Source organism: Microcaecilia unicolor, chromosome 3 (genome assembly GCF_901765095.1).
Source record: "Microcaecilia unicolor chromosome 3, aMicUni1.1, whole genome shotgun sequence".
NCBI classification, from domain to species: domain Eukaryota; kingdom Metazoa; phylum Chordata; class Amphibia; order Gymnophiona; family Siphonopidae; genus Microcaecilia; species Microcaecilia unicolor.
This window is the reverse complement of record NC_044033.1, coordinates 511,711,730-511,729,584: the sequence shown is the minus strand read 5'-3', so window position 1 is coordinate 511,729,584 and position 17,855 is coordinate 511,711,730. Positions and strand designations below refer to the sequence as shown.

Genomic DNA, 17,855 nt, shown 5'->3' with positions numbered 1-17,855 from the left:
AAACATTCTATTTATGGACTTGTCCTTTAGGAAACCGTCCAACCCCTCCAAGTTCTATGGAACTTTGGAAGGCCAAGTGCTTTGAAAATGAGCCTATTAGACTACTATTTTATGAAGTAGTGCCTACCAAATGGGACAAAACACCAACGCCAAGATTCTGTGTAGGACCCACGAATGCAGTCATGTTACACCCTTGCTATTGCAGTATCCCAATGCTTCCGGCCCACTTTAGAATTAAATTTAAGATACCAACCCTGACTCAAAGCCCTTCATTGAGGTACTTTCTATTATCTCTCTACTGTTTATAAGCAGCTCCTCACATGTTACACAACTTCCCTTACTCCCTCTATTGTATGCGAGGCTGGAATCTACTAGCTATTCTGCCTTCTTAGCCCTGCCCTTGTGAAACGCATTAACACTCCATCTGTAGGCCAAGATCTCCTATAAGAAAATTCATATAAGCCTCAAAACCTATTTCTTCTCCCTTGCTTTCTCAGCTTGTAAAGTTGGGATCGATATAGGATCAGGGTGGGGAGTTGGATGGCCCTGCACTAGAATGCATGCATTCGTCGCTTCTTTCTCCCTCTACTTTTTTCCTACCATTCTCTCTTTTTTTTTATATAATAAGTTTATTAAATCATAACAATACACCACAGAAAATGCAACAGAACAGAACACACAATATTTTTTTTTTTTTTAATTTTTGTTACATTTGTACCCCGAGCTTTCCCACTCATGGCAGGCTCAATGCGGCTTACATGGGGCAACGGAGGGTTAAGTGACTTGCCCAGAGTCACAAGGAGCTGCCTGTGCCTGAAGTGGGAATCCAACTCAGTTCCCCAGGACCAAAGTCCACCACCCTAACCACTAGGCCACTCCTCCACTGTTGCTACTATTTGAGATTCTACATGGAATGTTGCTATTCCACTAGCAGTCGGCCCTTGCAGATCACCAATGTGGCCGCGCAGGCTTCTGCTTCTGCGAGTCTGACGTCCTGCACGTACGTGCAGGACGTCAGACTCACAGAAACAGAAGCCTGCAAAGCCTTCTACATGGAATGTTGCTAGTGGAATAGCAACATTCCATGTAGAATCTCCAATAGTAGCAACATTCCATGTAGAATCTCCAATAGTAGCAACATTCCATGTAGAATCTCCAATAGTATCTATTTTATTTTTGTTACATTTGTACCCTGCGCTTTCCCACTCATGGCAGGCTCAATGCGGCTTACATGGGGCAACGGAGGGTTAAGTGACTTGCCCAGAGTCACAAGGAGCTGCCTGTGCCTGAAGTTGGAATCGAACTCAGTTCCCCAGGACCAAAGTCCACCACCCTAACCACTAGGCCACTCCTCCACTGTTGTTACTATTTGAGATTCTACATGGAATGTTGCTATTCCACTAGCAGTCGGCCCTTGCAGATCACCAATGTGGCCGCGCAGGCTTCTGCTTCTGTGAGTCTGACGTCCTGCACGTACGTGCAGGACGTCAGACTCACAGAAACAGAAGCCTGCAAAGCCTTCTACATGGAATGTTGCTAGTGGAATAGCAACATTCCATGTAGAATCTCCAATAGTAGCAACATTCCATGTAGAATCTCCAATAGTATCTATTTTATTTTTGTTACATTTGTACCCTGCGCTTTCCCACTCACGGCAGGCTCAATGCGGCTTACATGGGGCAATGGAGGGTTAAGTGACTTGCCCAGAGTCACAAGGAGCTGCCTGTGCCTGAAGTGGGAATCCAACTCAGCTCCCCAGTTCCCCAGGACAAAAGTCCACCACTCTAACCACTAGGCCACTCCTCCACTGTTGCTTCTATTTGAGATTCTACATGGAATGTTAATATTCCACTAGAAGTCGGCCCTTGCAGATCACCAATGTGGCCGCGCAGGCTTCTGCTTCTGTGAGTCTGACGTCCTGATGTCAGACTCACAGAAACAGAAGCCTGCGCAGCCTTCTACATGGAATGTTGCTAGTGGTTGGGCCGCTGGACGAAAATGGTGTTAAAGGGGCGATCAAGGAGGACAAAGCCGTAGCGGAGAAATTAAATGAATTCTTTGCTTCGGTCTTCACCGAGGAGGATTTGGGGGGGACACCAGTGCCGGAAAGAATATTTGAAGCGGGGGAGTCGGAGAAACTAAACAAATTCTCTGTAACCTTGGAGGATGTAATGGGTCAGTTCAGCAAGCTGAAGAGTAGTAAATCACCGGGACCTGATGGTATTCATCCCAGAGTATTAATAGAACTAAAAAATGAACTTGCGGAGCTACTGTTAGAAATATGCAATCTGTCCCTAAAATCGAGTGTAGTACCGGAAGACTGGAGGGTAGCCAATGTTACTCCGATTTTTAAGAAGGGTTCCAGAGGAGATCCGGGAAATTATAGACCGGTGAGTCTGACGTCAGTGCCGGGCAAGATGGTGGAGGCTACTATTAAGAATAAAATTGCAGAGCATATACAAAAACATGGACTGATGAGACAAAGTCAGCACGGATTTAGTGAAGGGAAGTCTTGCCTCACCAATCTAATGCATTTTTTTGAGGGGGTAAGCAAACATGTGGACAATGGGGAGCCGGTTGATATTGTATATCTGGATTTTCAGAAGGCGTTTGATAAAGTGCCGCACGAAAGACTCCTGAAGAAATTGCAGAGTCATGGAATCGGAGGTAGGGTATTATTATGGATTAAGAACTGGTTGAAAGATAGGAAGCAGAGAGTAGGATTGCATGGTGTATATATTAAAACTGACAAAATGGAGTCACAAATATAAAATGGACTCCAGAAGTGCAGCTGGAATAGCTGACACTGAAAATCTGACATTATAATAACCTTTATAAAGAATGTGCTGAGAGTCCTGAGAAAGAAGGGAGTAGAGTAACAGGATGTCTACAGCATGACCATGAGATGAAAGTAAGAACAGAGGTTGGCAAGACATGTGAAACAGGTGTCTGATAGTACTGCAGAAGGGAAAAAAAGGGGAGAGAAAGTTAGACGCCAGAAGGTTTGAGATAAACTAGTAACGAGCTAAATAAAATGCAAGGAATGTGTGATGATGCCAGAATTATGTGCATATAAGAAAAGAGACAATTGTATTAGCAAGCAACTTCTTAACAAGCAACTTCATCTCTGTACCTGATGAGATTATTCTCTGTGTTGCTTCCTATGTAATATTCTTGCATAGCTCTGTCATCCAAATGGCAGTTGAATAAAAAGAAAAAATTCTACTATTTTTGTTTCTCTAATTTTTGTTTCTCTGTATATACATTTATTGGGACATGTAAATTTTATTGGGATTTGTTGAAAGAATTTCAACAATTGGTGCCCCGTGTGAGGCGGCCACAACAGAATTTTTGCTTTCATTTCTTTATTTTATTCTTTATTCTTTTTTGGTGAAGATACTCAGTAAACAAGTTTAAACGAGGAGGTTTAAACAACTGGCGACCTGCGCGGCAGGACCGTGCACGCACAGCCATTATTTTTTGGTTCGATTTTTGCATTAAGGTGTCCCGGTCTTACGATACTGATCAGCTCGTGAGAGGTCCACTGCAATCTTCTGATACCAACGGACGGTGAGTATAAAATAGTGACGTCATTTTTAATTCATTTCTTTACGCTTTAACGCTGCTTTCTTCCCGCTTTTTTGTTTATATTTTATTTTGTTGTTTATTATTGGATATTATTTACAATATTATTGTACTTGCTGTAAAATGGCTAATATTAATATTGATATTGAGGTTCCTGTCTCTTCTACAGCAGACGGTGCAAGCTTTGTCTATGCAGCACCAGGATTTCGTTGCTGGGGATAATGTTGTTTATCTTTCTTGAATCTGGTTGTTAAAAAGGGTATGACAATTCATGCTTTTCTTTAAGTCTTATGGGTATAGTATTACGGAGGTTAAATACAAAGCCTCCCTTCAGGAATGCAGCCTTGATTTTCCTCCAGCTTTTTTTGTCACGCTATGTTAACTTTCAACTTTGTGATTTACTGAAAGGTGCATGACGGCATTTTCTGAGGTTTAAAATAAATAAATAAATAGGAATTATTTAGCTAAGTTTTTGGATTATGGAGTTATTACAAATTTTATATACCTTGTATACCAGGATTTTGTGCTATCCCAGTGCCCTTCTAGGCAACTGCCTGGGTTGCCTCACTTTGTTTCTCTTTTATTACATTAGATTTAATATTTGTATTCTTATAGCTCCATGCTGCACTTGGGTTCAAAGCATGTTGCATCCGTTGTAATTTACTGTGAGATTTATGGTATCGTGTTCATTTACTGACTATAGTCCCTAAAGAATGTAAAGAAAACCACAGAAGGTATCCTACACCCCCAAAGCTAAAACATTGGATTTTAAAACTCAGATTTGTAGCTTATGTCAAAGTTACTGAGACAGCTTGTTGCAGCTTGTTTCCTTCCCGCTTCTGCACAGATACATTAAACAAACCCTGCATTCGGAAAAAAAAAAAAAAAAAAAAAAAAGGGTCCAGTTTGTGCTTTTCTTCAGGGACATATCAGCTGCCTGTAGCCATGATTCATTTGCCTTTTATGCAAACCTTATGAGTCTCGTAGGCAGTGCAAATCACAGCTGCTTAATTGTATTGCACTAAATTTGTTTTCCTCCACTGCAGGGGAGGGATGCAAATTCCTAAGTTATTCATGAGACTTGCAAACTATTTCTTGCCTATTCTCTGTACCTACCTCAGTAGGATTTGTACAATAAATGTCTAGTGAAATATCCTACGTGTATGTATGTTCTGTACGGTAATTGAGATTTCAGAGAGATAAGTTTTAGGTTTCATGTGAATTTTCGTTGTTTGTGTTCAGTTGTTTACTTATGATGTCACTCTTCTTTCTTTTATTGATGACTTGTTCCCTCTGCTGATCTTTGTGTGTATTACATGCACAAGTTGCCTTGGGAAAGAAAGAAAGAAAGAGACAGTTGCCCAAAGGAGCTTGCGGTCTAAACCAGGGCAGACAGACAAGACTCACAATTACAGACTTTTGTTTTAATAATGTGATTTATGCAAGGAACCGTTTGTCTACTAAACTACTTAATGTGTTTAACTCATCATGCTTGTGATAAATATATATCTGTGTTACTTTACCTTGGGCAATTGTGACTCCAGAGATATTGCCCCCTCCAGGGTAAAGGAATTTAGCTGAATGTTTTGTTCAGATTAAGAAATTGTTAATGTACCTTGAATGAGAATGCTTTGTGCTACTATAGAACATTTCTAGGCACCTGCCTACTTTGTTGACATCATCCTTGTTCTAACTTTTCTCCATAAATCATATGTCTCATGATTTTAGCTGGACGCTTAAACCTGGTTGTCCAGAGAGGTGAGGTGTACCATGATAAAGATCTAAATGTAAGTTTTAAATCATAGGGAATCACATTATGAAGAAGATGGAAGCAAGTTCCCATTCATTGAAAGGTTACTGAGATGTTTGAAGCTTGTAAAAGATATACTGCCAATGTGCAAGTTGTGTGAATAGTGTGAATAACCACATGGCAGGAGTACATGATTATGTGCTGCGAAAGTACACTTGTAAGTTAGATAGAAGGGCTGTGGAAGTGGATATATGTGGAAGTGTTTGAACAGGACTATACTGTTTGGGGATAGGCCAGAATAGGAATTCATTTTATTCTGTATTACCTATCAAAAGAAGCATGAAATTTGAGTATAGAATTAAGCTAATGGCATTTTGTTAAGGGTTTGACCAGATATTGAGTGAATTATTATCATTTATGCCCTGAGGCCTACATAGAGGCCCTGTTCTGATTTATCGTTTGGAGTCCTCTCTCTTGTTTTTCAGGTTCATCAAATTGTCCTCTCACCTTAGTTGGCAGGCAGGACGTGACATCATTTGACTGTGATCACTGATGGCACCAGTATGTGTTAAGGCCTGCTGTCTACCATTCCTGATCTACTTCTGAATTGATAAATAATTTTTATAATTGGCATGTGACATTACATTTACCAGCCTCTGACATGAGTAAAGCTATGGAAGTCTCATTTTGGCATCCAAATATGCTTTCTTATGCCATGAGAATTGTATTAAATTGTTTAGTTTGTTCCAAAAATATAGTACATCGAGGACCAGTTATTTCTCCCGGATCCATTCCAATTCCAACGGGACCCGGAGTAGAGTGGCATTTGGACTTTACAGATATGGTAATACCAGTAAAAGGTAAAAGGTATCTTTTAGTGTGGGTCGACGCATTTACAAAATGAGTGGAAGCGTTTCCGTGTTCAAAGGAAACAGCTCAGGTGGTAATAGACACCTTTTTGAAATATATATTACCAGCCCATGGATGTCCACAAAAATTGGAACGGACAATGGAAGTCATTTTGTAAACTCACTGGTCAAAGATATGACAGATTTATGTGGAATACTGCATAGACGGGTGGCAGTCTATCGCCCTACTTCTAATGGCCTAGTGGAACGCTATAATGGCCTATTAAAAACAAGACTTAGAGTCTTACTAGCCTCATTAAATCGGGGCTCAGAAAAGAGATATACCTGGTTGGACTTATTGCCCATGGCTGTGCTACAGTTAAGGTGTCATCCAAGTACAAAATTGCAGATCTCACCTTTTCAATTACATACAGGACGAGACCCTAGAGGGGTACCTGTAAAAGAAATTGATACCGGCTTGACGGTATAACTAATTATTGGAAACAAATAAATCCAATAATAAATTTGACTAGAGACATGGCAATTTGTAAATCAAAGGAAGTTCCTAATATGACTTTTTCTTCATCTTTTTCAGTGGGTCAAAAGGTCCTTCGAAAGAACTTCACACATAAGACCTGGAAGGACCCAATTTACGTGGGACCATTTGAAATAAAAGAGCTAACTCACACAGCAGCAAGATTGTCAGACCACATCATCTGGGTACATCTATCTGATTTACGCAAGGCTCCTGATCCGGGACCACCTGTGCACACTACTGTACCCCAGAAGGCATTCCTTAGTAATATCATCAGAGCAAAAGAATTATGAAGGTTTTTGCAATCTGTTTGCTGGTAGGACTTATTTATGGACTCAATACATATGTTGAGAGAATTCAACATGCCTCAAAGACTCTTAATCTGACTAACTGTATTGTTTGCACTCCACTTGTCACTTCTGTAACTACCATTCCAGCACATATTCACCCTTATTCTATGATTAAGTTACAAGGTATTCATAATTGTTTCAGTAATGGTACCTGCTATTTGGGTCGGGGTCATGAACACAGGCAATATTGGACCAATGTTACTGCTCAACGCCTGCCTTCTTTGTTTGCTCATACCATTCCTGCACTGAACTATTGGTGTCTGATAAACTCTAGTTCACTTCAGGGTAAGATACCTAATGTTTTATGTAATTATACTTATGACATACAATCCCGAAATTGGACTGTGTTACAGGGATCCTATGTTATAAATCAGACTGCAACATCTATAGCTTGTGCTAACAAAATGTTCTGTAACCGGACACTGACAACCTCTTATGTGACCTCTACTAATCTTACTCTTACAAATTTGACTTTCTTCTTTTCATTATGTCAATTCAATGCCTCTTCTATACAAGCCATTACTGCTGTACCTACTGCGTGTTCTTCACTTAAGGCACTAAACAATCCTATTTTTCCTTTCTCTCAAACTTATGCTTTATATCATAACCTAACTTCTCTACAGTCTTTACGGTTGGGAGATTATTTGTTATGTGATAATATCCTGTACACCTATCTTCCATCATGTTATAAGTTCTGCACTCTTGTTCAACTAAATTTATTTGATTTGATCATTCCATTGGAAATCAATAATTGTTAAAAATGCAATGCAGCGCATTCTTTCACTGGCAAGAATTGAAGTGAGTGATTATAAGGGAATTTTAGACACATCTTGGTGGGATTCAATAACTGGATGGTTTGGATCCCTGAGTCCTTGGTTAAAGGGTCTTGTTTCAATAGTAATAGTCTTCATAGTTGTAATATTGTTGTTGCTTTGTCTTATCCCATGCTGTATGAAACTATGTGGGAACATGATGACAAGGATAACAAATACCACTATGATAACACAGGAGGAACATATTAACATATATCTAGGACATGGACAGACAAAGGAAAGAATGGCATGTAATAAAATCTATTCAAAGATTAATCATGAATAACACTTGACAGAAACTGTATGCTAGCTATGACGGCCTCTAGAAAGGGAGTAATGGAAAATACTATATCCCCATAGAGCTCAAACATGCTAGACATACTATAGTGTTTGCCTAAATATGTGAACGCTGCATACAGCGTTCAAGGGAGGATTGTATATATTAAAACTGACAAAATGGAGTCACAAATATAAAATGGACTCCAGAAGTGCAGCTGGAATAGCTGACACTGAAAATCTGACATTATAATAACCTTTATAAAGAATGTGCTGAGAGTCCTGAGAAAGAAGGGAGTAGAGTAACAGGATGTCTACAGCATGACCATGAGATGAAAGTAAGAACAGAGGTTGGCAAGACATGTGAAACAGGTGTCTGATAGTACTGCAGAAGGGAAAAAAAGGGGAGAGAAAGTTAGACGCCAGAAGGTTTGAGATAAACTAGTAACGAGCTAAATAAAATGCAAGGAATGTGTGATGATGCCAGAATTATGTGCATATAAGAAAAGAGACAATTGTATTAGCAAGCAACTTCTTAACAAGCAACTTCATCTCTGTACCTGATGAGATTATTCTCTGTGTTGCTTCCTATGTAATATTCTTGCATAGCTCTGTCATCCAAATGGCAGTTGAATAAAAAGAAAAAATTCTACTATTTTTGTTTCTCTAATTTTTGTTTCTCTGTATATACATTTATTGGGACATGTAAATTTTATTGGGATTTGTTGAAAGAATTTCAACAATTGGTGCCCCGTGTGAGGCGGCCACAACAGAATTTTTGCTTTCATTTCTTTATTTTATTCTTTATTCTTTTTTGGTGAAGATACTCAGTAAACAAGTTTAAACGAGGAGGTTTAAACAATGGCCAGTATTCTCAGTGGAGGAGGGTAGTTAGTGGGGTCCCGCAGGGGTCTGTGCTGGGTCCGTTGCTTTTTAATGTATTTATAAATGACCTAGAGATGGGAATAACTAGTGAGGTAATTAAATTCGCCGATGACACAAAATTATTCAGGGTCGTCAAGTCGCAGGAGGAATGTGAACGATTACAGGAGGACCTTGCGAGACTGGGAGAATGGGCGTGCAAGTGGCAGATGAAGTTCAATGTTGACAAGTGCAAAGTGATGCATGTGGGTAAGAGGAACCCGAATTATAGCTACGTCTTGCAAGGTTCCGCGTTAGGAGTTACGGATCAAGAAAGGGATCTGGGTGTCGTCGTCGATGATACGCTGAAACCTTCTGCTCAGTGTGCTGCTGCGGCTAGGAAAGCGAATAGAATGTTGGGTGTTATTAGGAAGGGTATGGAGTCCAGGTGTGCGGATGTTATAATGCCGTTGTATCGCTCCATGGTGCGACCGCACCTGGAGTATTGTGTTCAGTACTGGTCTCCGTATCTCAAAAAAGATATAGTAGAATTGGAAAAGGTACAGCGAAGGGCGACGAAAATGATAGTGGGGATGGGACGACTTTCCTATGAAGAGAGGCTGAGAAGGCTAGGGCTTTTCAGCTTGGAGAAGAGACGGCTGAGGGGAGATATGATAGAAGTGTATAAAATAATGAGTGGAATGGATCGGGTGGATGTGAAGCGACTGTTCACGCTATCCAAAAATACTAGGACTAGAGGGCATGAGTTGAAGCTACAGTGTGGTAAATTTAAAACGAATCGGAGAAAATTTTTCTTCACCCAACGTGTAATTAGACTCTGGAATTCGTTGCCGGAGAACGTGGTATGGGCGGTTAGCTTGACGGAGTTTAAAAAGGGGTTAGATAGATTCCTAAAGGACAAGTCCATAGACCGCTATTAAATGGACTTGGAAAAATTCCGCATTTTTAGGTATAACTTGTCTGGAATGTTTTTACGTTTGGGGAGCGTGCCAGGTGCCCTTGACCTGGATTGGCCACTGTCGGTGACAGGATGCTGGGCTAGATGGACCTTTGGTCTTTCCCAGTATGGCACTACTTATGTACTTATGTACTTATGGAATAGCAACATTCCATGTAGAATCTCCAATAGTAGCAACATTCCATGTAGAATCTCCAGTAGTATCTATTTTATTTTTGTTACATTTGTACCCTGCGCTTTCCCACTCATGGCAGGTTCAATGCGGCTTACATGGGGCAACGGAGGGTTGAGTGACTTGCCCAGAGTCACAAGGAGCTGCCTGTGCCTGAAGTGGGAATCGAACTCAGTTCCTCAGTTCCCCAGGACCAAAGTCCACCACCCTAACCACTAGGCCACTCCTCCAATATGGTACAGAGTGCTGAGTTCTAACCCTAAAATTAGTCCTTATTGGATAGAAAAAGGTCTAAAGACTTCCATTTGCGGATAGCTGATTTGTGTCCAGACAGGGAGAGTACTGCAGATTGCTCATATTTTTTATCAAGCAGAATCCAATTCCACCACACCACCACATTCACATGGGAATTATCCTTCCAGTGCGAAATGACCAGTTTCAGTGCAACTGAAACCAAAAAGTCATACAATAACTTATCATTGTCCGTGTAGAGAAATGATATACAAACAGATATCCATATCACATATTTAGGTAAAAAAGATTCTTGGAAAGCAAAAATCTTTTCCAATTTTTCCCAAACGTCTGACCAAAATTCTCTGCTTAAAACATTTGGTGTTCTTTCCTTTTTCTTTTCCAATTTACATGCAAACTGCTTTGACCTTTTTCGCAATGAAAGGCAGTATAGTGAATTCAAATGTATATATTACTGATCGACAAAAAGAAGAGATTCTCTTAAAGTCACAACTGTAAGCAGTAGGGAAAAATTAAAGGAGGAGGAAAAAGCCTCAAGAAGCTCCCAGCTACAGGCTGACAGAGCAGGACTTATTCATCATCAGCAAAAAAAACTTCCTTAGCAAATTCAATCACGAAAGTATTAAACAAAAACAAACTTATCAAAAATACCGGCTTCCAATACTTAAGCTGTGGAGTCTCCAGAGCTCTGTCTGTGAACGTAGTTGAAACTTTCTGACCCATTGACCCTGACACAGCTTCAGGAAACGTTGGCCATCATTGGCTACGGTCGGCTCTGTTATAGTTGGAGACTCCACAGCTAAGTATTGGAAGCCGGTATTTTTGATAAGTTTGTTTAATACTTTTGTGTATTAATTTGCTAAGGAGGTTTTTTTGTTGATGATGATGAAATCCTGCTCTTTCAGCCTACTACTACTACTATTTAGCATTTCTATAGCGCTACAAGGCGTACGCAGCGCTGCACAAACATAGAAGAAAGACAGTCCCTGCTCAAAGAGCTATGTAATAAAAGTGAGCCAAGTATAGGACAATCAAGCCATTGTGACATCACTGATGAGGTTGGCTCTTATTGGTGGCCTGAGGCATTATGACATCACAATATTAGCTCTGGTTACAAGAGACTACTACTACTACTATTTATCACTTCTATAGCACTACAAGGCATACACAGCGCTGCACAAACATAGAAGAAAGACAGTCCCTGCTCAAAGAGCTTACAATCTAATAGACAAAAAAAAAATAAAGTAAGCAAATCAAATCAATTAATGTGTACAGGAAGGAGGAGAGGAGGGTAGGTGGAGGCGAGTGGTTACAAGTGGTTACGAGTCAAAAGCAATGTTAAAGAGGTGGGCTTTCAGTCTAGATTTAAAGGTGGCCAAGGATGGGCCAAGACGTAGGGGCTCAGGAAGTTTATTCCAGGCGTAGGGTGCAGCGAGACAGAAGGCGCGAAGTCTGGAGTTGGCAGCAGTGAAGAAGGGAACAGATAAGAAGGATTTATCCATGGAGTGCAGTGCACGGGAAGGGGTGTAGGGAAGGACAAGTGTGGAGAGATACTGGGGAGCAGCAGAGTGAGTATATTTATAGGTTAGTAGAAGAAGTTTGAACAGGATGCGAAAATGGATAGGGAGCCAGTGAAGGGTCTTGAGGAGAGGGGTAGTATGAGTAAAGCGACCCTGGCGGAAGATGAGACTGGGCAGCAGAGTTTTGAACTGACTGGAGAGGGGAGAGGTGACTAAAGTGGGAGGCCAGCAAGAAGCAGATTGCAGTAGTCTAAACGAGAGGTGACAAGGGTGTGGATGAGGGTTTTGGTAGAGTGCTCGGAAAGAAAGGGGCGGATTTTACGGATGTTGTAAAGAAAGAAACGACAGGTCTTGGCAATCTGCTGGATATGAGCAGAGAAGGAGAGAGAAGAGTCAAAGATGACCCCAAGGTTTCGAGCTGAGGAGACAGGGAGAATGAGAGAGCCATCAACAGAAATAGAAAACTGGGGGGAGCGGGGAGGTGGGTTTGGGGGGGGAAAATGAGAAGCTCGGTTTTGGTCATATTTAATTTCAGGTGGCGTTGAGACATCCAGACAGCAATGTCAGACAAGCACGCTGAAACTTTGGTTTGGATGCAAGGTGAGATATCAGGGGTAGAAAGGTAGATTTGGGAGTCATCAGCATAGAGATGGTAGACTCACCAATTCAGAAAGGGATACCTGACTGACCCAGCCTGTAGCTGGAAGCTTCTTGAGGCTTTTTCCTCATTATTTATTTATTTGTTACATTTATATCCCACATTTTCCCACCTATTTGCAGGCTCAATATGGCTTACATAATACCGTAAAGGCATTCGCCAAGTTTGGTAGGGGACAAGTACAAAAGAAGTTATGGTGGTATAGGGAAGATAAGATTCAGTCACATGGGTTTAAAAGGTAGGAGGGTTTGATAATATTCAATACGATCTTTGGTAATGAAGTGTTGCAGGGTTGAGGCATTTAAGTTGGGTCAGTCAGGTATCCATTTCTGAATTGGTGAGTCTAACGATTTCCTGAATTTTAAGTGATCGTGGGTTGTTTTCACAGCTTGTGGCAATGCGTTCCACAGACGTGTGCTTATGTAAGAGAAGTTGGACGCATGGGTTGTCTTGTATTTTAGTCCTTTACAATTTGGGTAGTGGAGATTGAGGTAAAGTCCGGGATGAGCTGGTACTATTTCTGACTGGGAGATTAATCAGGTCAATCATGTAACCTGGGACTTCACCGTAGATAATCTTATGGACCAAGGTGCAGGTTTTGAAAGTGACGCGATCTCCGATAGGAAGCCAGTGCAGTTTTTCACGGAGTGGTGTGGCGCTTTGGAATCATGTTTAATTTCTCCCTATTGCTTACATTTGTGACTTTAAGAGAATTTCTTCTTTTTGTTGGTTTGATATATTTTTCTGGTTCTCTTCCTCAATTACACTGTAGTACATATAGTAATCGACCATTTCAGAATAAACTGCTACCCTGAAGTTTAACAGATCACAGCGGAGTAGTTTTACTGATAAAATATACATATACTGTATTGTCTACATGTTTCTGACTCACCTGATTGCACCTGTTATACTTGAAGTAGCAAAAAGGTCAACGGGTGGAGATGTATCAACTGTTCTTGATGGGGTTGTATTAGGAGATGTAACTGTCGTAGCTGGTGAAGCCTGAAGGGAATAAAAAGGAAACTATATAATTTAAACTGTATTAAAGAGACTCACTATGAGGCATATTTTCAAAGCACTTAGCCTTCCAAAGTTCCATAGGTTTCCGTGGAACTTTGGAAGACTAAGTGCTTTGAAAATATGCCTCTATACAGTGGTGGAAATAAGTATTTGATCCCTTGCTGATTTTGTAAGTTTGCCCACTGACAAAGACATGAGCAGCCCATAATTGAAGGGTAGGTTATTGGTAACAGTGAGAGATAGCACATCACAAATTAAATCCGGAAAATCACATTGTGGAAAGTATATGAATTTATTTGCATTCTGCAGAGGGAAATAAGTATTTAATCCCTCTGGCAAACAAGACCTAATACTTGGTGGCAAAACCCTTGTTGGCAAGCACAGCGGTCAGACGTCTTCTGTAGTTGATGATGAGGTTTGCACACATGTCAGGAGGAATTTTGGTCCACTCCTCTTTGCAGATCATCTCTAAATCATTTTCTGGGCTGTCGCTTGGCAACTCGCAGCTTCAGCTCCCTCCATAAGTTTTCAATGGGATTAAGGTCTGGTGACTGGCTAGGCCACTCCATGACCCTAATGTGCTTCTTCCTGAGCCACTCCTTTGTTGCCTTGGCTGTATGTTTTGGGTCATTGTCGTGCTAGAAGACCCAGCCACGACCCATTTTTAAGGCCCTGGCGGAGGGAAGGAGGTTGTCACTCAGAATTGTACGGTACATGGCCCCATCCATTCTCCCATTGATGCGGTGAAGTAGTCCTGTGCCCTTAGCAGAGAAACACCCCCAAAACATAACATTTCCACCTCCATGCTTGACAGTGGGGACGGTGTTCTTTGGGTCATAGGCAGCATTTCTCTTCCTCCAAACACGGCGAGTTGAGTTCATGCCAAAGAGCTCAATTTTTGTCTCATCTGACCACAGCACCTTCTCCCAATCACTCTCGGCATCATCCAGGTGTTCACTGGCAAACTTCAGACGGGCCGTCACATGTGCCTTCCGGAGCAGGGGGACCTTGCGGGCACTGCAGGATTGCAATCCGTTATGTCGTAATGTGTTACCAATGGTTTTCGTGGTGACAGTGGTCCCAGCTGCCTTGAGATCATTGACAAGTTCCCCCCTTGTAGTTGTAGGCTGATTTCTAACCTTCCTCATGATCAAGGATACCCCACGAGGTGAGATTTTGCGTGGAGCCCCAGATCTTTGTCGATTGACAGTCATTTTGTACTTCTTCCATTTTCTTACTATGGCACCAACAGTTGTCTCCTTCTCGCCCAGCGTCTTACTGATGGTTTTGTAGCCCATTCCAGCCTTGTGCAGGTGTATGATCTTGTCCCTGACATCCTTAGACAGCTCCTTGCTCTTGGCCATTTTGTAGAGGTTAGAGTCTGACTGATTCACTGAGTCTGTGGACAGGTGTCTTTCATACAGGTGACCATTGCCGACAGCTGTCTGTCATGCAGGTAACGAGTTGATTTGGAGCATCTACCTGGTCTGTAGGGGCCAGATCTCTTACTGGTTGGTGGGGGATCAAATACTTATTTCCCTCTGCAGAATGCAAATAAATTCATATACTTTCCACAATGTGATTTTCCGGATTTAATTTGGGATGTGCTATCTCTCACTGTTACCAATAACCTACCCTTCAATTATGGGCTGCTCATGTCTTTGTCAGTGGGCAAACTTACAAAATCAGCAAGGGATCAAATACTTATTTCCACCACTGTATGTCACAATTTCATGAATGCCTTTTTAAGCCACATAAAATGACTTGATGCCAGTTTTGAAGGTATAAATAGAATGGACAGCTAACAGTTAAATTCCTCAATACTGAAATGATCAATGCGTGAATTTAAACAGACAGAATATTTGTAATTATTCACATTGTTTTTTCCATATTGACAAAAAACAAATGAATCTGAAACTTTTTCGACATTAGCATTTAAGAAAATGCCTTTGGAGCTGCAGAGGACTGTGGTCCCACTGTACCTTATATTTAGTTGGAATTCAACATCATATTACATCATAAGACTCCTGAAGAAGGTGCTTCGGCGCCGAAATTGAGTCATACTTTTTTCGATGTTACCAATAAACTTTTTTTTAATCATACGTCTCTCTCTCTGTTTGGAAAGAGCCTACCTTCCCCACAGCTTCTCTATTTTAAACCTGACTTTTTTTCGTGGGGATCTCGTGCACCGCCACACTTTGTGTGGTCTCTCTCCTGCCACAGTGCTACTTCCTGGGCCACTAGTGAAGGCACAATACCTCCTTAGTGGTGTGAACCCCGATATCCCCATGGTTGCCACCTAACTTTTTCAGAGCTAGCCTGCATGCTATGGACGCCAATACGGACGCAATACTGGTACATAAAACACAATTACCTTGCTCATTGGAGAAGGAGCACCAGATCTGAAAAGTTAAGCAATAAACATTGAATTCAATTTGTTGTCACATATAAAAAAAATGCACATGAAAAATGGATTTCCATATGTGGAAATGTTACTGATGATCAGAATTATGTTTCAAAACCAGTTCTCTAGTTCAAAAGTTGCATTTATAAAGAATATCTTTGTAAGTTAAAACAGAAACATGTTACATAGTAACATAGTAGATGACGGCAGAAAAAGACCTGTATGGTCCATCCAGTCTGCCCAAGACAAACTCATATGTGTATACCTTACCTTGAATTTGTACCTGTCCTTTTCAGGGCACACACCGTATAAGTCTGCCCAGCAGTATTTCCCGCCTCCCAACCACCAGTCCCGCCTCCCATCATCGGCTCTGGTACAGACCGTATAAGTCTGCCCTCTCCTCTATCCTCGCCTCCCAACCACCACCCCCTCTTCTCCCCAACTGCTCCGCCACCCAATTTCAGCTAAGCTTCACCTACCACAGAAAAAAAGAAAAAAGAACCTAAGAAAAAAAAGTATTTACATTGCTAAACAGAGATTCAAGAAAGAAAATAAATGTAGCATATTTCTTAACACAAAAAAAAAAAACAAAAACAAAAAAGTCAAGAAATGTTCATAGAAGTACAAATATTTCTCATACGAGCAACGAATCAAGCAAAACCCAAGTATGAACTTTAAGCGAAGATTAAATAAAACAAATCATATTTAAACATCTGTCGCTTAAGGCCCAGCTTAATTTTACAACAAAATGCCAGATTCAGACTTGGATTACAGTTTGGGAAGACTACTCTATGGGATTCTAACAAATATCCAAAATCAAGGTTTCAATGCAAACTTACCATTTCTAATTAACAAACACATTTATTAAGACTATTACTAGAGGGATCCCCAGAACCACATAAGAGCTGTAAGTCTTTACAATTACACGGATGTAATCTAGGTTTGACTTTTCCCCCGTCATTAAATCCATACATCCAGGAATAAGAATTGTGGAGGGGCATTTTTGATATGATATCCAAATCAAAACATCAAAAAATCCACTACCAAAACACAGTCATTTTCAAACCAGAAAAGCGTCTTTATCTTGTTGGTTTGAAATCACCCTAGTTTAGATGTTTTTGTGCTCAGTGCATCTTTAAGGGTCATTTTCAAAACAACAACAAAAAAAGTCCAAGGGAAAAACACATTAAAAAAAGCCACTGGGATGTCTGGGAGCCAGCAGGCCTACTAGACGGGGCCACACAGACATCCCTGCACAGCAGTGGGGCAGCCTAGGGGGCATAAACTTGACAAAAAATGTCCCAGGTACACATCACATCACAATCCCCTTATAATTGTAGGATGAGCCCTCCAGGACTAGCAAAACAATGTACTGTACCCAAAAGACCACCACTACAATAGGTTGCTAGGCTGTATAGAGAGAGGTGTGACCAGCAGAAGAAAGGAGGTGTTGATGCCCCTGTATAAGTCGTTGGTGAGGCCCCACCTGGAGTATTGCGTTCAGTTTTGGAGGCCGTATCTTGCTAAGGATGTACAAAGAATTGAAACGGTGCAAAGAAAAGCTACAAAAAAGGTATGGGATTTGCGTTACAAGACATGTGAGGAGAGACTCACTGACCTGAACATGTATACCCTGGAGGAAAGGAGAAACAGTGGTGATATGATACAGACGTTCAAATATTTGAAAAGTATTAATCTGCAAACGAACCTTTTCCATAGATGGGAAGGCGGTAGAACTAGAGGACATGAAATGAGATTGAAGGGGGGGCAGACTCAAGAAAACTGTCAGGAAGTATTATTTCACGGAGAGAGTGGTGGATGCTTGGAATGCCC

The 17,855-nt window shown here is 41.1% G+C and overlaps 1 protein-coding gene across 8 annotated transcripts in view; it reads right to left on the bottom strand.

Moving 5' to 3' along the window:
• The window catches only part of LOC115467294 (clathrin coat assembly protein AP180-like), a 330,594-nt gene that overhangs the window by 96,157 nt on the left and 216,582 nt on the right, over positions 1 to 17,855 (bottom strand). For all 8 annotated transcript variants that reach the window (XM_030199139.1, XM_030199144.1, XM_030199145.1 and 5 more), the window contains 2 exons: positions 15,993 to 16,020; positions 13,491 to 13,600 (listed from right to left, as the gene is read on the bottom strand). In XM_030199139.1, coding sequence (XP_030054999.1) covers positions 13,491 to 13,600; positions 15,993 to 16,020 — 138 coding nt within the window. The remainder of the gene's footprint in view (positions 1 to 13,490; positions 13,601 to 15,992; positions 16,021 to 17,855) is intronic.